The sequence below is a fragment of the Pagrus pagrus genome, assembly GCF_965226575.1.
Source record: "Pagrus pagrus genome assembly, chromosome: 1".
Taxonomy (NCBI): Eukaryota; Metazoa; Chordata; class Actinopteri; order Spariformes; family Sparidae; genus Pagrus; species Pagrus pagrus.
The window spans coordinates 21287589-21309271 of record NC_140185.1 but is presented as its reverse complement, the minus strand read 5'-3'; the positions used below and the strand labels follow the sequence as shown (position 1 = coordinate 21309271).

General features: G+C 40.6%; 1 protein-coding gene across 10 annotated transcripts in view; it reads left to right on the top strand.

Moving 5' to 3' along the window:
* Positions 1 to 21683, top strand: part of tjp1a (tight junction protein 1a) — a 102571-nt gene that overhangs the window by 2119 nt on the left and 78769 nt on the right. For all 10 annotated transcript variants that reach the window (XM_084361001.1, XM_084361002.1, XM_084361005.1 and 7 more), the window contains exon 2: positions 16845 to 17058. In XM_084361001.1, the coding sequence (XP_084217127.1) occupies positions 16845 to 17058 (214 nt within the window). The remainder of the gene's footprint in view (positions 1 to 16844; positions 17059 to 21683) is intronic.

Below are 21683 nucleotides of genomic sequence, written 5' to 3'. Positions count from 1 at the left end.
AGTTTCTTTGCAGATTCAGATTATTCAGTGTTGATAGGCTATTACTTTTCTGTCTATTGATTCCTGTAACCAATCAGAGACTGCAGAGTGCTGACTACGGACAGAGAAATGACGCTGCACCAGAGCCACAGTAGTGCATTTTTGAATTAATTTATTTTATTGGCAATCTGACAAAAATCACACTGATATTGTTAATCAAAAAAAATGCCCTGATATCAGTCTATCCCTACTTTTTACTATTTATTATGTATAATGTATTTTTGTACACAGTCTCTCTCTCCATCTACTTACACTTGTATTGGCTAAAATGTATTTGCCAAAAAAGAGACATGTAAGCACACAGTTAACAAAGTTAAGGATGAATTTGACTAATAGCATTTTTTCTTTTTTTCAAATGTTCTATAAATATAACAATAATATTGTTATCGTGATTTCAGTTGGCCACAATAATCATGTAGTAAAAAACCGGTGTTGTGACAGCCTTAAACCAAAAACGTGTTCACTTTACAGTCACATAGACCCAATGGGTTTAATTGTCATTAGAAAATCTTCTGAGAACAGTTACAGTTGCAACAGTCCCTGGTTGGAGTTTTTTTGGGAGTTTGAGGTTTATTGTCTGATATGTTTAAAACTACATATTTTGGGGTTTTTGGACTGTTGGTAAGACAAAACAAGACATTTGAATACAACACATCAGGGCGTAGAAACTTGTGATGGGCATTTTCTATTATTTCTTGACATTCTACGCATCAAACAACAAGTCGATTTATCGAGATTAACAGTCAGATTAATCAAAACATTTAATAAACCTGATTGCAACCCCTACAATATATAAAACCGAGAACATCCTTGCATTTTAGAAGCTGGAAACACAAAATGTTTGGTCTTTTTGCATTATAAATCTCTTGAATATCTTAATTTTTATCATATCAATTGATTTCATGTCAGCTGACTAACTCTTTAATTGACCAATCGTTTAGGGCATTTGTTGCTTGACATCAGGGGCCGAAGGGTGATATTAATGTATATAATCTTATCTGGTTTTTGACAACATGACAGATGCTATCATACCGGATTAGGATTATTAGGTCATATAAGGTAAACTGTAAACCTGTTCCTTTTGCTCATTGATATTTGGAGCCTCATTAGTAAAAAATGGAAAATCAAGAAAAGCATTACACAGCAGGGTAGTGTGGAGTCTAATTATAGGCTCTCATTATTCATACAAAGGGCACATTCAGTTCTTCTTCTTCTGTAATCCACATAGATAACATTAAACACGAGGTATAATCCTTGCAGATTGGCATTACTTTACAGTGAGAAGACAAACACTGGTTTATTGTAATGAATGTCTGAGATGGTTCCTGGGGAGTTGGTCATATATGTAGGAACAAATGGCTCTATAACTTCACATGCACTGTAGAAACACACCTGACTGAATCAGAAGTCATCACACAGGGGGAAAGGATCGGTTTTCTCCTCTTTAGCTCGTGACTGTTGTCAAATGTTTTGCGAAGGACACAGTGGTGACTTGGTTTTGACACTTCTCCCTTAAGAGAGGCGCGGCGGTATGTCTGGGGCCATCACTTCATGGTGGGGGAAGGGGCACGGCCATTAAAACAGGATTACTATATCGCCTCCGACAGCCACTTTAACGAAGGGAAGCTGAGCCGGCGTGTGCCTGCAGTGTGTGTTTCATGAAGTCACCCCATGCATTCACTTGCATGCCATGTTTGTCTTTATTCAGAGTGAAGTCAGAGCCCAGGATCAGTAGGCTTGCATGCACACAAGTAACTCTGAATACTGTGAATAATACCCAGATCGAGGTGATACTGTAAAGCTAATAATACGGGGTCACGTGCGTTGTTTGTTCGCCTGGTTTACATCCAGTTGCACGGTGACCTTTGAGCCAACGGGAGTAGGAATATTCTGGAGTAAATAAATGCTTGAGGGATTTAGCTCATATCAATGTAGTTATTATAACTGTCTATGGTTAGCCTTATTTAGTTTAGTAACACAAAAAAAACTAATGCCCGACTGATATAGCGGTTGCCTGATATTTTCGGCCGATATTGGCCTATTACAGATATCACTGTACGCACCGATATAAAAACATTCATTGTAAGGGATAAAGATGGAGACTGTTTCAGTGTGCTGATGTCATTTGAGACAATAAAGTTTACTGTAAAATATCCTGCTCCCATTGCATATCTTTATCAAAAGCATCTGATAACCACATTTGAGGGATTGTTGTAAAAAAGGTGTGTATACTGGCCTGTGTATCGATATCGGCATTTTTTTAACTCCCCAACAACACTAAAACGCCAAAAGAAAAAAGACGAGCAATAAACAGTAAATGATAAGAAAGGATGACGATATTATTTGAGAGATTGTTGAATAAACTATTATGGGTGCTCAGCAGAACTAGCGTAAGTAGAAAAGTATCATAATAGCTGATGCAATGCCTTTAGAAGCATTAGCTAAGTGGGCTTAGCAATAATGATGGTGCTAGTAGTATTTACTCTACAAAGTTGCATACCTAGATTGTCATTAATGAATGATGAGTCGTACTAATTGCTATAGGAATGAGGATTACCGCCCTTTTACCATGGAAAACGCTGCTTCTGGTCAAGATGGGCCGGAAGTTGCATGCATAATGCGCACAAGGTATCATGGCATAGGAATAAGATGGATACTAAGTTCAAAATTGAATATATCTTGTTCTCAGAAGCTGATGAACTGAATTGGTTAAGGGGAAGGCGATCTGGCCAAAAATATATATTACGATTTATTTAAACGCAATCATGATTGACGATCTAAACTGTCGTCATTTTTCTCAGTTTTGAAATGCTCTGTAGACTCTAGCCAGACTTGAAATCCAATTAATTTCTCCATTTGTACCATTAAAACAATATTGCATTAGACATAGTTCTTTTTTGGCAAGGCTCCATTAGTCAATGAGGGTATGTGAAGTCAGGACACAGAAGTAAGAGGACATAAAATACCACAATCTGTTTGATTTGCCTGTAAAATAGATTGTGGACGTCTTCAGGATCAATCTCGTCAGATTGGCCACCCCTGTTGTTGTGTGAATGCCAGTATACGTTGGTGGTCCAAGACACAACATGAGCTTCGGTTGTGATAACAGTTACAGCAAAAAAAAAAATGCAGGCGCAAGATGATTTAAGTACGGTTAAGTTTAACAGCACCAGGGGAGACGGTGTAGTTGTTCCTGACACCAAACAAGGAGACAGAAGGGAGACATCAATGTTTTTCTAGCAGCAGACGAGGATTTTAGATGAGGACACGGTTGTGCGCCAGACGGTTATATGATCTTCCAAAAACACTCAACCATCATGATAAACGTCTGCTCTCATCCATACATCATATTTAAAGAGCAGCTCAGTGCATGAGCAAGGCAACAAACAATCCACGTCTGATTACAATTTATTTCACTGCATGACAAATGCATTTGATATACAACACATGTATGTATTTTGCATTTTATATATGGGCAATGATATAAGCCCAGTGATAATTAGCTGTTTCTGTATACAAACATGATGACCACCTCTACCACAATCTTAGCTCAGATCCTCTTTACAGATGACCAATTCTCGACATTATGATCAAATGTAACAATTTCATACGTTCCTCACAGCTGCACCGTTCAGATAGTGAAACAAAATAGACGTAAAACACGTGCGTTGTATTTAGGTTCGAAGTGAGGCTGCTTCCTCAGTTTTAATGAGGATGGCTGAGCATGAGCAAAAAAAAGGAAATAAAATTAATGTTTATAATTTATCTATACAAATACGCTATGTTTTAAAAGTAGCAAGTAGTGATGATAACTTGTTTCATAGTTGCATCGTAGCTTTCTGAATCAAAGTCTGAGGTTTCCACCCCTATACAGTCCCTTATAATGAATCTAAAATAACATGTAAACACCTACCTTGGTAGATTCTTTTGTATTCAGGGAGCTCATTCACAGGGTTTCTTACTAAGTCACCTGTAATTTATTCATCTCTTTGCCTTTTTGTTTGTTGTAAAGTTTCATTTATGCTTAACGAAAATAGATACATCCATCTAAAATGATGTAACTGCAGCTTCCCACATATTTCCTTTACATTGACTTGAATGTTAAGCATTACATCCACTAGAGGGCAGCTCAGAGTCGAGAGTTATCGGCAACAACAAACGTCACAACAGGACAACAGGTGATAATTTACCTGTTGAAATAGAGGGAAAAGCAGAGGCACGCTGTAGACGGCGATGGTCTGTGGAGCCATTAAATACACCAGTGACACTTTACCGATGAGATTTTCCAGTTCTTTCGTCTAAACCACACTCCTTGATTAATTTATTTACAGAGACCCAACATCTCCCTGTTGAGCAAGCACTTGGCGACAGTGGCAGGAAAAAGACTGCCTTTTAACAGGCAGAGACCTCGGAGCAGAACCACACTCAATGATGGGCGGCCATCTGCCGCAGATTCGCAGTTTCGTCGGCATCCAAAAGCAAATACGGAAAAATTGAATGCAGGGTACGGACAGCCGGCTCCGTCTTTATTCGTATACGTATCTAACGTTGCACAAAATGAGCCTTTAATCTGCCACATTGTCAGTTAGGAGTCACCAACCTTCTTGATTCAGGTGTAAAGCCAGATTAATCCAGCATTGCTAATCAAGTTATGTTTGATCCGATTACAACCTTGATGTGAGATTACTTGGCTAAAGTGTTTAGCTGTAATAATCTGAGTATTGTCTTATTCTTAGATTAATAGAGTTGGGATGAAGGCACTGATTAACAGCCGTCACGTCACAAACAAACAGAAGGCTCTCTGTTATAGGACTCTGTTTACTTCATGAAACAGATTGTTATTATACAAAACACACAGTGGTCTGTAACAACAACTGCACTGTAATTAGTTTGAGATGATCCATAAATAATAATTAGCCCGATGACGTGTGTTTAAACTGGCTCTTCCTAACATGTGGGTGTATCGTCCTGTATTGTGTGCCAGATGTCTGCTCTGCTCCCCTCCACAGTGACAGCTCTGCCTGGTGTTCTCAGTCCACCTGCTTAATGATGCATAAAGTCAGCGTCCCTTCTTCCCCCCAACACACACACAAACACACACACACACACACACACACACACACACACACACACACACACACACACACACACACACAAAGTAGCCCCTCTGCCCTCTGATTTGCCTGTCCACACGTCCTCCCTTCCAGCTCTTCAGAGGACCACACACATTCAACAACTCCTGTCTGACCCCCTCCACTCTTCCAGTTCCACTCATGGAGGCCATGATGCGTAATCTCACACAAACTGACAATGCCGCGCATCGGTTACCTCAGCAGGAGCCCAAGTCCACGGTGGGCCTGTCATGATAATCAGTACTTTTCTGAAAAACATGCAGAAATATACTCTCTTTTTTTCTCCTCCACTCTCAGTATCTCTCTGTCTCGCTGTCCCTAAAGTCAAAAAGAGCCTTTCTGTATTAAAGTCATGCAGCCGGATCTTAAAAACACGAGTCATGACTTCGTGGCAGTCTTGGAGCACACTGCTCTTAACTCTCCACAGTTCTTTATAGAGTATATGCGAAGGTGCACACACGTGTTTGTGTGTGTGTGTGTGTGTGTGTGTGTGTGTGTGTGTGTGTGTGTGTTTGTTTCTGTTCAGTGTTTCTGTCCATTAGGAACTCGCATGTTCTTACTTTGGCAGAACGGTTGTAATCTCCTCTCAGATGGTTTATGCCACTAAAGGGAACAGATTACACAGGGTTTATTGACTCGTGGCTCCCCCCCTTACCCCCACCCGCTCTCCTAGCGTCCTGTGGGTGTGTGTTTACGTGTTTGTTGGTGCGTGTGGGTGTCTGTGGGTGTCTGTGCCAGTCTGAGTGTGTCTGATTTGTTTTGGTCTAACTTTTCGGGTCTAATTTGAAATGATATGTTATAATTAATTATGATAATATTCAATAATAATATTATTTGCCTTGTTGAATCTATAATCTATAATGTAATGCTAAACAGGTTTTTTTGGAAATTTTAATACCCCGGACTTCCAGACCAGAACTGTCCTGCAAAGTTACTTTAACTGCTCTGAAGTAAAAGGTCCCAAAATCAAAATGTTGCTTCTTGACTTTGTTATCATCTTAACTTGTAAGTTAAAAGTATTCCCATTCAAAGTACTTTTACCCCACACAGTACTCAGCTGAAGTAATTTAGAGCATTTATATACTGTAAACTCATTAGCTTTATTAGCTTCGTTAGCTGTGAGCTACTAGCTTCAGAGCTGTTAGGTCCCCTCGCCAAACACATTGCGGGACTCTGCTGCCCACCATCTGCTAACAGCTAACAGCTAACTAGCTCTCCTCCTGTTGACAGTGTAGCATTACTGTCATCCATCCATCAGGAGTTCACTGCGTCTTTTAGGATTTTGACGTCTTATTTTTCTTGGGTGGTGCGTTGAGTTGCCAGCCAATGATTGTAATGAGCGAGTTCCACATAATGCTAACATCCACAGGCAGAATAGTGGGTAAAAAAATATTGTCCATTGTATATATCTTGCTTTTGTCTTTCCTTAATGTGTTATTTGGTACTGTGTGTTTTGTAACATATCAAGTGTTAACAGCCTCATTATTCTGACATACTATTAATATAGCATAGAAGCTAGTAGCTAAAACATACTGTATGTCAATAGTTATGTGATATGTTTTTGTTTTTGGGTCAGTGTGAGCTTTGTGTTTGACACTTGGCAGATATATAGAGGAATGACATTGTTTAGTTAACGTGGCAACAGAAACATTTTTCCAAGTGACGTCATTGTTGGCACTGCTGTTGCAAAGACAACAGGTTTGTTTCCGTTTTCCTCAGAGTCACAAATATCAACCACACAGGACAAAATATGATTGAGAAGATAAACTTGATTGTTTGTCCAAACAGTGACTGCAATTCTCCTTTGACAAGGCTCAACAATACACAGGATTCACATGTAAAACACATTTAAGACACATTTAAAGAAAAAACATGGGCTTATTCAATCGTTCAGTCTATAATAGAGATGGATCGCCAGTTAACCTTCCTTTTCCCGGGTGACTGCGTGCCTGGTGGCAGATAAAATTGTATATTGATAGGGAGGTTTGTATGGAACCAGTGTAAACGTCAATGGTTTCATTATTCTATATCCATTAAACTGTGCAATAAACCTTTATTTCATAATGATACGATGAAGCAGAAAGCAGAAGCCCAATGTCAGTTTTTAGAGATTTAACAATACCATTTACCGAAGTGAAGCCGGGTCCTGTCTCTAATGAATAACTTCCATGTTATCAGATTGGTTCATCGACTTTTGCACTTGCCGATATGGATTTCAGCATTTTAGGCTGTACCAGAGGCATTTCTGATACTGATGTCGGTATAGGAACAACCGTGTGAGTGCTGCTCATACCTAAAAACAAAATGTTGCACAGATTGTCAATAGAAGCACTCTGGAGCATTAAGTTGCACCAGAAGAGTTGATGATTTTTTAGAGTCATATCCAACATTAATTATACATCAACATGGTCCCTCTCCAGCACTCTGTGTTCAGTGTTGCTATAATTTACTGAGAAACCCAAGTGCTCCCACAGAGAGGATCAAGATAATGATGAGGGTATTTGGATTCTCATTTGTTTTCACTGTACAGGGACTAGGCTAGCATGGTTAAGCAGACAGAAAACAACAACAGAGAGGTTGCCAAACACACACGGCCAAAGCTTTTTGCATGCAGATTGTACATTTCGATGTATCTTTCTACGGAGCAGCTTCTTTCTTCAGGCTGTGAAACTGCTCAATTCATCATCTGCACTCCACTCTATAAAATTGCTTGTTTTGTTCCTCTTAAGTAGCATTAAGGGACCTAAACTCAGTTTCGTTTTGCAACCCTGGTGCTGAAAAATAAATGAACCTTTAACCTTTTTTTAAAAAGTCTTCTGCATGTGCCAAGACTTAGACTATAAGTACTCTTTCAAGCATCAATACTTGATGATTAATGACCCAAATGTGTTGTAAAATCATGCAATGCAACCTGTCAAGCATTGAAAGTTGGCAGTGAATACTTGATAAGATTCTTAGTCTTGTTTTCTTATTCTTCATATATCATGATCAAAATTACTCTTGACACATTTATCTGATCAGAAACAAGTTTATTGCCAAGTATATTTTCACGTACAAGGACTTAATATTCCTTGGTGCGTGAATAAAAATGTGGCATAATTTGTTGCCAAAACCCAGGTATTAAATTGGACACCGGTATTGAAAGATTTGAATCTATATTAATGTAATAGTTGATAAGGTGTACACCAAACTATCTGTAGCTTCTTGTTACAGCTTGTTGCAAACGTGCCGCTGCTCTGTTCACGATGTTGTCTTCTATTAGTCTCCCCCCTTTCACTTTCTTAGTAGTGAAACTGTACCGCTGATATTACAGTTTGACTCTCCAGCTGCATCCTCCCTGATCTGACGGCAGCTTAGGTCTGGATTCATGTAATGGTGTAACCCTGGGTCTGGTAATGGCTGCCTAAAGAGCCTGTTGGCGGCAGTGATGGTAACAGAGGCCTATCAGAGACTCATAGTCTCCGGTCAGAGTCAGACGCGGAGCAGCAATGACTTTTAGAGTCTGTGAGTCACACGTTTTGGGCCTCTGGTGACTCCCGACTGTCACGATGGCTCACTGGGGGCTGACAAGATGGAATCCATCACTGCCATCCCACAAATAGAGCAGGACACAGCAGAGGGGATCCACTTTTGTCTGACAAAGATCCCAATTTATTCCTTTCTTTTCTTGCCCCCGTTTGGCAGATTTCTCTGTCAGCATGAAAGTTTTCTACTGTTACATCATGAGGCATTTCAGTTGTCTTAATATGATGTAACAACATTATACTGTAGTGCACTGTCTGGAAGATAAAAAGTGACTGGTACTGCAAGTGAAATCGGTCGATGTGTGTCTTCGCCCACTGAAGCACCCCGAGCGATCCCGTATTATGTCCTCTGATCCAATCAAACTGACTTAACGATCAAATTATTTATGACTACACATTGCTATTCTTGATGTACTATATACTGCCTTTTTTCATGTAAGATTTGAGAGCTAGTTACCAAAAGGATTACAAGGATGGGAAGTTTCTTGGATTGGAAAAGTTGTGGCCATGTCTACGAGCACTCTGATGTAGCAGCAAGACTTTTTATCGACTAGGTTTTTAAAGGTCCCTGCTTGCAACTACATTACCAGGAAATAATAACATGACGATAAATGCAAGATTACCAAAGTACAAGCTTGCCTGTAGTAGCTCCGTGAAGCCTCGGTTTATAAAATCAATTTTCCAATTCAAATTGATCTTCGTTTGAGTAATCCAATATTGATTCATATAATCCAGAGATCAATGTTTTAATATATTCCTTGTCCCATAGATGCAAATTAACACTCGTCAAGTCAGAATAAAATATCCACCACACTGGTGGGTAAACTATCCTGATTCTCTGCCGTATTTTGGTGTCATACAGATGTGCTGTTTTGGTCCTGTACTGTCTGTCTGTGTGGGAGTTTCACACACATATGTACAGGGACTTCATGATGCATTCAAGTGCATCTTATAAAATCTGAAATGTATATTGGAAATGGCCACAAATTTTTGTGTTAAACGTGGAAGCTTCTTAATTCTGAAATCTCCCATTTCTGACCAGCGAATATTTAGAACAAGCTGCGTCTTACCCAGTTAACATGAAGCTGCGAATCCCAGTGAGTAGTCTTTGACCCTGCCAGTCAAGTTTCACTGTTAACTATTTGTTGGATCTCTTCAGTACAGCTTAGGTGTGTATTTACTTGAAATAGATGGAGCCACACGAACAGCTAATTAAGTTAATTAGCACTGACACTCTCCCTGTGTTTGTCATTATAGGCTTATATAAATGTATATCACAAGTCATGTGTTCACAGCAGTTCTCTGTGCATTCATTGTGTTTTAACCAGCTCGTAAGTTTGTATTGATGTATGTATTACACACGGGAGCAGCCTTGCTTTTTGAAACCAGCCGTTGGCCTGCCTGTCGCCCTCCTCTCCACAGGGGTCAGACAGCACTCGGACACGAGCGTTGTCCCGCCTTGTTTGATACATGTCTATATGCCTAATCTGGTCTGTCCATCTGTCAGGCCCGTCTGGCCTAATCAGAGTCTTGATCTCGCCACAGATTTCCAGTCGTATCCTCGTCTGCCCAGGTGGCTTCCAAAGGGCTTACAGAGTTCAACTAGTAAATAAAAAGCTTTGATATGTTTACTTGTTTTCTTTTCCTTCTCCTCGGACGTTTGCAAGGATGTTGTTTAGTCAGCCAACGTATTACTTATTCGGATTATTCTTCTCTTAGGGTGTGTCATTGAGGTTGTCTAGATCAAGTAGGATGTGTCATGCACCTCTTGTCACCACTTGTCCCCTGAAGTAGGAACAGGGGGGGCCCGTGAGCAGAATGATGCATGGTCATCGGCTGCCATCACTTCCAGCTGAACAGTCAGGCATTACGAAGCAGTCAGGACGACCTCTGAGCCATGCGCTGACAATGTCCCTCTGTCCTTTGTCCCTTTGCATTATGGTCTTTCTCCTTTTGTCTTTCGGCCCCCTTTTCTTTCAGCCTCTCTGCCCCATGCGTCTCCATGCCTTGTTCACCTGTCTCCTTTAGTTTCCGCTTCTTTGTCTTTCACTCTAACTTTTATTTTTTACCACCTGTGCCATGGTGGACTCAGTGAGTGAGTTTATATGGAAAGTAAAGCAAATGACTAACATACTGGCTAGGTAAAAGCTTCTTTGAAGAGGTCTGAGGATATAAATGGAAAGAGGAAGCGTCAGTGGAGCTATTTTGGATGCACCACTGTCGCCCGATGAACTGAAAGGTAGAACAAAGGCAAATCCCAGGATCAAAAGGCATCTCATCAGAACTCTGGTAACATTTTGGTCAGAGCACAGTCCCACATGATATAAAGCAGTTTAAGAGGATTTCATAGTCAGGCATTTTTCTCTAGTGAGACCCACCTGGGTAGAGGAGGACAGGAAATCTGTGGTGGGATCGTGTGTGTGTGCGAGAGAGAGCTTGCTCGCTGCTTTGGTAGAAGTGTCACGATGGGGATGAAACACGCCTGCTGTGGTCCCTGTGGTCCTCACTAAGAGGAAGCAATTGTGTTCTCCATCTGAAGATCTGTCACTACATGATACCTCTGAGGTAACAGGGTGGTGTACCCTGGTAGCCCCATTACCCCCCATAACTCCATCAAGAAGGCAGTTAAACTGGTGTCTGCAAGCTTAGAAAAAAAAAATGAGCATGAATGTTAATTCTGGACCTTGAAAACAGTATTTTGACAAAATAATCCCGTCTCAATGTCCTCTTAGGTGGAAAACACTGTAATATGAGGCTTTGCAGTGAAGTTAATCTGAACTATATGATGTAAAGGATTGACTTGCAATGGCTGCTTAGATCATTTCATAGTATTGTTATAGTTATTGTAGGTGTTGATAAGAAGATATAATATTTTTAAAAACCTAAAATCACAATGCTATGTCACCTTATTACTATGTTATGGCACAGTGTGCATAAACTGTGACTGCATAATACTGATAATATGCATCTTAACAGCTCTGTTAAGGTGTTTACACAACAGGCTGGTAGTCCTCTTGCTATCCATGTAGTATCATCACATTACATACATGGATAGAGGAAATGATTAGCAATAGAAAAGGCCCCCACTTTCTGGCAGGCCACCATGGGACCATGTGTATACATACAGAAGTCAATGGCGAGTGACAATCACTTTTTGATCCCATTAGAATTTTGCCGTGAATAACAAATATGGTGTTTCTCAATTTAAAAGACGCTTTTTCAACTAGGAAAATTTGCAGGTTGTCATAAAACTAATCAAGTATAAGAATGAAAGAATTTAATTGTAGAGATGCACACTCGACAGTCGCATCAGTGACATTTCGTTTAACGCACAACAAAACCATATCTGAAACCTTGTAGCGCTGTTTTTTTCATAAATCTTAGCTGGCTATGGTTTAATATAAACTTGTTGTGATTTCGGCCTTGTTCATACTTTTTCTGTAGCGAGGTGACGGCCATATTGGTGTTGGTGACGTATATTGAGCGAGACAATGTCGCTCACTGAGCAGTTGTACACAAAACTAAACAGTGTCTTACTATCCTATCCTCCTATGAAAACACTGGAGAAGTCAGAAACTGTTCAGGGGGCCGCAGCCGCCCTCTCTCCTCGCTACTGTTGTCATGTGTACATAGACAACGGACAGAGGTAGCCATGGCAACAGCTAGCTGTCTAAAACCACGTCTAATGATGAGAAAACAGTTTCATGACAAGGTCCATTAGGTGGCTGTTCTGGAGCTTTCAGTCATATAACATTATTTTCATCAGCAGAGGGGGTTCGCTCAGCTCAGTTCTCTGCGCTTGGGGTTGTTCATCGGTTGGTTACCTTGGAAGCAGCAGCTGAGACAACAGATCACCACAAGGTCCATTTAGTAACCCAGCATTTAAGTTCTTTTAAATTTATATTAATTTAAATTAAACATTTTAAGCTCCTCTCATAACTGGACAAACTGCTGATGAAAATAATACGATTGAAACGTCCAAAACAGCCCCATCTAACTGCTCCCTGCTGTTTTCAAGGTCTTTTAATGATGTTCTTCAGTATGATTTTAGGCTTCAGAGCTGCAACAAACACCTTTCTCTTTAATTATACATTTTTGATCAATAACTAATTTTATCTGCTGTAATATAATCATGTTTTTATATCTAACCATCCTTTTCTGTTGACACAATAATCAATGAATCAACTGATGTTTTTTTCTACAACTAGACTATAACATTTACACATGCTGGGATTCTGGGATGAGGTAATCTGTAAAGCTTTGCCAATGACCTCTTAAATCCAGGGCAGGAGGGAGAATCTCTATTTTGGGCTGAAGTCTCATGTAATATTCATAAACATCACCTCTCACTGCAGTCTGATGTGTCTTGTTATTGCTTTATTTTTGTGCTTTAAGATGCCGGCAGTGTCTGTTGTTCGCACCGAAGGGGTCACTTTGGGTACGCGTTGTGTGAGCGCACTCCAGCCTGTTTTTGAGTTTCTCCATATTTCTCCAGAGGCACTGAAAAGTGAAACTAACTTCTGTTTGCAGCCAGACTGTGTCTAATCCACTGGCTTGCATGGCTCAATATATCTTTCTAAAATCTTGCAGCATCACTGATGATAAATCATTCATAAGCCAGCAGCAAGTGAGCATTCATACTTACGCTCCTTCTGGTGGTCAGAGAACTTTTTATATTTGAACCCTGATGTTTGTACTGGTCATGGACGAGACTCAGTGTCTCCGTCCTTCTGTTTTCACACATGGCACAAAGTCTTTATTGCATCTAGTAGAACGTGGACAAAGGACAGGAAATGAAAAGTGTTTTTTATATATAAATTTTCTTTAAATTACGCATAAACCTTCTATGAACTTGGCTTTTTTTTAGTTTTGTATCACTTACTCTCGATCAGGGATGGGCATTTCAAGGTAAAATGCTATTCGATAGTCATCGGGAACGATTCAACGATTATCTAGAGGTAGCACAGTAAAATCGAGGGGGAAAATGATGGAAAATATCCTTTTTCAGACAAAAACATAGTCGCATGAACTATTCAGACTTTTCTTATTTAACAACTGAATGAATATTCAAATGACTCATGACTCATCCCTCGTTTTGACCTTAACGAAATAACACACATTGTGCGAGTCATAGTCAAGTCGTACAAGGTATACTTCAAATTACTGTATGTCATATTCATACTGCTGTCTTGTTACTTTCATAAGAAGAAAAATACAGTGTAAAGGAAGCATGTATGTATAACATCCATGAGTCAAATTGTCTATATTTCTATTGGTGTAGGATTAGCATTGTAAACTGCTCTCCTTAAGTCGCACAGATACAGTTCATGTCAGCACTCCTCAGTCTTAGAAACGGTGTTGTTAAAACCCAAAGACCTGCATAAGCTGCTGCTGGATGTGTGAATGGAATCCTCTTGTAAAAGTACGCTGGGATTACAGTGACAGACTCTGTGTTTGTGCTCAGGCTGTTGGTAAATACTCACTTGTGTGGACGTTGTGCACAGGTCACAGCAGAGGACGTGCTGAGAGGTACCGATTTTATATCAGACACTGTGAAGCACTCATGGGCTGTAACAAAGCGTCTCTTACTGTTGATAAGAGGTGTATCCATATGAGTGTGTATGTTTACAGACATGCTAAAAGGAAATGCTGAACATTAAACGGCAGCATGGATCTGTATATATGGCAGCGTTCGTCTCTTGTATCCTGGGAACCAAACGAATCTGCCGAGCTCATTTGTTCTGGCAGATGCATCTGGCCCCCCTCTCCCATTCAGACAGATCTCCGTTTGATCTGGTCCACGTCGGGCCAATCACAACCGTTTGTCTAATATGGGACCGGGACTGACAGAGTGGAGTTACTGGTCCAGTTGTCCACATGTAGCTGCTCTGATTGGTTATAATCTCGTTAACGTGTAACATAAAAAAATATCTTTGTTTGATTAGTATTTAAACAACCTAACAGTATTTCTGCATCTAAAGTTTCTTCAGGCAGGTGGAAAGTGCTTATCATAAATGCTTTGACATTACTGGAACAAGTGATCAGCTACGGTTAGTCAGCAATTTTGTATTGTAGAAGTTGTTGTGAAGCACTGCACTTAGCAGCGTTAGCATTAGGCATTAGGTAATTGACTACATGAAGCAACATTAGAAGCAGTTAGGCCTTTTAACATACAGCACGTCAAGAGCAAACAGCAGCTGCCACATCCTGAGTTTTCCAGCTTTTCATTTCACTCAATCAAAGCTGTGAATGTGCTCCAGCCTTCTCCATCTAGAGAGACCGACAGGCTGTCAGTAGGTTTATATTTCTTCCTGAAGACTGTCATGTGTCGTCAGCTCTCAACACTGTTTAATACTTGTGTACAAGCTTTTGAGCTGGCTGATAACTTGTCATTATGATGCATCTCAAGTACAAAAAGTACTTGTAAAGTAAGTTTACAATGAATTTTCTGTCGATCGACCAATTGAATTATCGACTAATTGAGTCTTGGGTTTGTTGCAGAAGATGAATTTGCATACGGCCAACATACATATGACCTAGAAGTCTTCATTTGTAGGGTTATACACTTCCATCTCAAAACATTTCACTTTTCAGGGGAACTTTGAAATAACTTTGGTCCATTTCATCCAAGTGTTTTGTATTTTAATGGCTTTTTAAAGCATTGGGGTAAACTACCTTGGAAATCCCCTCCCTTTGCAGCCATGCATGTAAGAAGCAAAGCAGCTTCATTGTGACTTAATAATAGAAGACGAGTGGATGCTCCATACCTTGCCTCCATCTGCAGGCTACCCGCTGACATTCAGCCCAATTATTCACACTTACTTGGATGCCACCACAGCCAACAGGAGAGGATGTCCTTTAAAAAGTAAAGACAGCAAGAGGAAAGTTATGTCACTTGGATCCCGTAGGCATCTTTATGTTTTTCCCTCAGTTATGCAGGAGTGCCTGCTAGCAGTGTGCGCAGTGTGGATTGCTCTTCGGAGAAAACGTGGTCATTGGGAATTGTGTGGTATTTAATGGATGTGGTTACATCAAGTTGTTGAGCCCATGAGCTATATAACATCAGAAACATTGAAGAGTTTGAGACATACCTATAAGTTTCAGATTGGTCTGCACAATCAGTTACAGTCATTTCTGTGAAACTTTTCAGTCTGAACTGTCTCGACTGAAAACATTCAATTACTCGGCTTAAAGCTTAAAATTAATGGTGCTCTCAGGTGACATATACATGCACTTATATCTGCAGTAACTGGGTTTTTGACCACCTATCGGGGCAAACAACAAGCTGTAAACTTGACATAATATCGCCTTATTGACAGTGGACCAAGCCATCATGTATTAAAGAAGACCTACTGTAACTCATTAGGAAACTGTTTACTGAGGTAATTAATCAAGTGAGAAGCAGGATCATTTTCTCAGACTACGACCAGACTTTTCACAACCAGTACAGTCGCCTCCTGCTGGCCATTAGAAAGCATGTAGGTTTAAGACTCTGACGGATTGGCTTTACTTTTCAGACCAGGATGCTACGTCCACCTCTTTTATACAGTCCTGTGCTTATTAAATTGTTATGACAAATGTGTTTGTAAACAGTTACCTACTAACACGTCCAACAGACACAGTTGCCTTTCAACTCAGTTCTGCTCTCCACAAACTCCTGAGGGAAATATCTGGCTCTTTAGCTAAGCTAGTCATTTGCTTTGTCCGTCTGCCATTTGGAGCTGGGCTGGTAGTTTCCTGCTGGTGCTGTAAACAAAGCTGATGATTGGCAGAGACTGAATCAAAACAGACGCTTTGTTCATATAAACATTAGCCGGCTTTCAATACCCTGATTTTTGTCAACTTTTTGCACATAATTTCCGTAAGTGGTTGGGTAAAGGATTAAGAGAAACCTAAACACAACAACATTTCTGCGTAGAAACCTGGTTTCTTGACCCTGGGAATGAGTAAACAGGTTTTTACAAGAGCACAAGTGTGTGACTTAGCACAAGGAAAGAATGGCTGTGGCATAAAATAAAAGAAAAAGAAGAAATCTAAGATGTTGAATGTTGATGTCACTGAGAATGTATTATTCTGCTGTGACGACCAAACGTTTTGTGCCTGCATCATTTCTAATATCATCTTTGTTTCTCTGTCTTTGCTGCTGCAGGGTGACCCCACAAGATGGAGAAACATCCCCCTCAGGTGCTCCCGGGTGTTCAGATGAGCCTTCAGGTGCTACAGGTGGCGCTGGTGCTATGGCAATGCCTGCCACCTCCACCCTCTCGTTGCCCATGAGCCAGGGTAAACCCTCTCTACGTCGCATCAAAGGCCGCATTCACCGCAGCAAGAGCCTGGACAGCATCGATCTGCTCGACTCCAATGTAAGTCTTGATCACACCAACATGACATGATTTTTTTTTTTTTTTTTTGACTAAACGATCAATTGTTTTGTCAATAAAATGTCAGAAAATAGTAAAAAAAAAAAAAAGTCTTGTTTTATAGTCTGAATGTATCCTCCATCAAATCCTCCAAATTTGAGAAGCTGGAAGAAATTAGCAAATGTTTGGTATTTGTGCTTTAAAGCTGACAAAAATGATCATCTGATGATCAAAAACTTTATGTTTCCTTACTAGTTTTGTGTGCTGTCTCATGACGGAAACAGAGCGGTGTTGAAGGAAAACTATTTTGATTATTAAACCCACTCATTTGAACAATAACGATGAGATTGAGCACAGTGCTAGAAATCCCTCTCTGTAGGCAGCATTGTTTTCTGCAGCATTTTATAACCCTGCATTAAATGTAAGCTGTGATTACATTTACTTAATTACAGTTACTGTGAGTCCAAGGGAGAATAAATGTCCCAAAAAGTCTAAATGCATTTTTTTTCTCCTAATGGTTTCATTCAGATTTAACATTTTACACAAGCTGGGGCACTAATGCACACACACACACACATGCACAAGTACACATGAACACACACACAAACAGACACACGGGATGACCTTTGGTTATGCAATATTTCTTTGATTTTCAGATGAGCACAGTTTAACACGTTCCATATGTCTCTCTGTGACTGGTTTATTCTCATGAAAAGTATTAATCTGATAAATGATTGGGTAAGCTGCTTGGACCTAAAAACCCTTACTAACTCTGGGATTGTCCATTGAGCTGGGAACTGCGTTTGGCCCACTCTCGCTAACGGACAACTCAAGCGTTCTCGTCTGTGTGTGTGCTTGTGTGTGTGTGTACCTGCGTGTGTGTGTGTGTGTGTGTGTTTGTGAGTGATGTGGCTTTTGGGAAAGCGACCAACGGTTTATGATGTAAAAGCATGCCAACCTGCTGCTAATGCATGCTTGGTAAGGCTGTTTTTTTTGTGGCATGAGACCACAGTGGACACACAGATACAGATAAATCTCTCTCCCTGCTCAGCAACACTACTGAATATCTCTCTCCTCTCGACTACTTTCTTTATGTCTTGACCCTCTGTAGATGTCTCCTTCAATAAATGTTCACCGTGTGATGTTTCCTCATCTGCCCCGGTCCTTCCTCTCCATGTTGAGAGTCTTTGGTGTGTATGTGTGTGTGTTTAAGTGTGTGTACATGCTCATTGGGTGTTCAGTGTTTTAGCCGGCCTTAATTGGGAGCAGCCTGGTGCGCCTGCCTGTGTAAGGAGTCATTATTCTTCCCCTCCGCAGCAGCCGGACTGTCGTCAGAGCAGGAGTGGGACTCGTTATGATTACGTTTAAAGAGAGGAAGCATTCACAGTTCACACAAGTGAATCCATTATTGATGCGAAGGAGGGTTGGAGGTGGACACAGGAAGTCGCAGGGTGGGGTTGACAGTCAGGGACGAGCTTAGAGATGACACAGCACCGCATCCTCAACACACACACACACACTCACATAGACGTCAGTTTGATTGACTGCTGGCATGAAGTTTCCTGTCAGTTTCTAATTTTGACACAGAAGCCAAAATATCCCATGGATTTCTAAAACAACCTTGAGCGCTCCGCTGCATAATACTTGGCAGTGATCCGTCTGACCCAAATCACAGGGTTTTTTTTGTTACCTTTGCGGGCGTGTGGTAAGTAAGAGCAGAGGTGGCTTGTAGTGGAGCTGTAGAGGCAGATGGTGAATGAAAGTTGGATGTGACTTTGCTGTTATGTCATCTCAAAAAAACAAAAACTTGTAGCAGTCATGGTGCACTTTGGCTTGAGTGGGCGTTGTGGTCTCCAACTGTAGCAACCATGTTACTGGGGTAAAAAAAAAAAAATGGATGAAAAATTTAAGGACACTGTTCAGTATGTAAGTTTTAAATTGAATGGCCATTGTTGAAGTATTCAGAACTACACTCTTTTAAATTGAAGTTGCAATATGTATACAATTTTTTAGCCACATAAAAAAAGAAGGAATAATTATGGAAATGTATCCCATCGCCTCTGTATTTGCTACATCCTCCGGATCATGCCTCCCTAATCTGTCACACACTGATGTGAACACTGCAGAAGTATTTCAGGCTTGACTGTAGACAAGCCCGAGTTGGAGAAGGAGTCGGAGTCAGAGTAGTGATGCTTCACAGTTTTATCTTTAAAGACCATCCATCAGCATGGATAGTCTTCAAACGCAGCCTCAAGAGAACCTGTGAATTCCCTCTGAAGTAAATTTCCCTTCCTGTACAGTCTTTTCATCCCTTCTTTCTCTAGCACCTAATATTGCAGTACATGCAGTGCTGTCAGAGAATCACTATGTACATGTTTTATCCTGTACAGTACTCGGCGGAGCTCCAAGTTCACATGTTACTCTCAAGCATTGATTCTCAATTACGCCTCCTCTTTTCCATCAAGAATATTGAAGTTGCAGACTAAAAAAAGGCCTGAGTATCCATTTCATCTCACTGAGCTCTCACTCCATGCGACCGTATCGGATGCACAGAGCATGTTACGCAAATACATTAGCTTCTATTCTGTTTCTCTGCTGTGGACCATCACAAGATGTCCATGAGTGAAAGTCTGAAGCATGAATAATAGATGAAAGCAATGATCTACTTCATAATGCAGTGTTTTCTTTCTTTCACTTGCAGCTATTTTCGTGTGGTGAAAAAAAAAACAACAGAGTGAAAGCTGTGGAGAAGTCTGTGGTTAAACTGGGTGAACGCACCTGGGATTTTAGCTATTATTTATTCAATACAGACCGATGGCTCCTCTATTTGTCTCCTTATTCAAAGTAGCTGCCAATGTGTACTGGAGCAAAGGATTGATTCCTCACAACAATGTCACTGGGTAGATGAGTGTGTGTGTGTGTGTGTGTGTGTGTGTGTGTATGTGTGTATGTGTGTGTGTGTGTGTGTGTGTTCCTATTGATGTTAAGTGTGAAGTGTGACCTGATATTCGGAGTCCTTGAGCTGAAAGTACGCGCTGTTTTGGTGAGATCCAATGAGACGAGGCACAGCTCTGCGTCTGATGGCTGGACTGGTTGGATTCCCGCTGCGGTCTTAAGTCTTTCCAAATAAGACAATTTAAAAAAATGTTTATTCACAGTCTCATACCTAAATGATAAGTGAAAAGAGTACTAATCATGGATACAGCAAAATGTTTGACTTGACTGGTATGAAATAACCTCGATCTTCTGCACTGTGGGGCCCATAGAGCACACGTAGAGACCAGCAAGCTTCCAGTTCAGCCCCTGGCTAGCTTGAATAGGGATGACGTGTTTTAATCATGCAAACTTTCCAAATCAAATTCAGATAATGAAATGAGTAATAAAATGATCCACCCTTTTACAGCCGCTTCTTTGACAATGTGAGCTTATGGAAAAAAGAGTTTCTGTGCCCCAGTACATCAGGTGACGTCAATACCTGGTGCTCGTCCTGGGGGCTTGGTATTAATCAGTACAAATCACATATACAAGGACAGACAACGAGTCTCCACTTCTCTTTCAGTGTACAAAAATCAGGCCAAATATACTCTTGCTGCCATCTTGCACTGATGACGTCAGTCACGTCATTTGTAGTCTTTGCATTAGTGATCAGGTATCAAGGCCGTGGTATCTCGCCCATACACACCCCAAGTAAGAACTACCCAAAATGTCAGAAACTGTCTTTCGTTAAATATTTTGTCTAATGTTATGTTGAGTTTTTAGGGTGGCCCGTGTCCCTGCTAAGATGGAGGGGGAGGGGAATATTACCTGTATTGCAGCTGGCTCCCAGGGTGCGTTCGAGATGTTTTGGCTTATCTTCTGTGGCTGTCTTGTCATCCATTTCTGAAAGGACCAATGGTCAGTGCCTTCTAAAGACTTTTAGTTTTTGTCACAAGATAATTAAGATGTCCGTTTTCTGATCTTAAGGTTTGGTTAAGCTCAAGTAGCGATATCTTTCAAACGTATAGAGTGTTTTGATATCAAAACCCCACTTTTCTCGTCCCATAAAACATATTTTTGGGTAGTAGTGATTCAAATTGAACTCAGGGAAAGATACCTACAGTACATTATCCAATCAAGTGTGATATGCGGTTACTACCCATCATATAAAACCACACTTGACCGCTTACTCTTGTGTAGCCAGCAGAACCTGTATCACTCTTTATTCACTAAGCCACATCTATATTTGAGCTTTCCAGTGCAGTGGTATCACAATAATATGCTACTTTATTGTGTTTAAAAAGTGTGTTATTATAGTTGCTAATTAAGTTCTAAAACTAACACAAAAAAAACTTCGGCCTTGATTATTAACAAAACCCTCGAAGTCGCCTCTCAGAAACGTACACAAGGTCCTATAATGCAATTCAACAGGCAGCTGATGTCGTTTCCTAGTGAGCCTAGTTTGTTCTTTTACTCTTCAGGCGTTGCTGCGATCACAAACCTGAAATGTCTGAGTCTGACTCAGTGCCAGAATTGCCTGGCCCGGCTCAGTCAGGTCATATAAGCAGATCACGCATCTGGGATGCTAATTTGGCAGACTTCCCATATTAGTACAGTACAGAGTAAACTGAAGTTACCTGTCACTTCCAAAA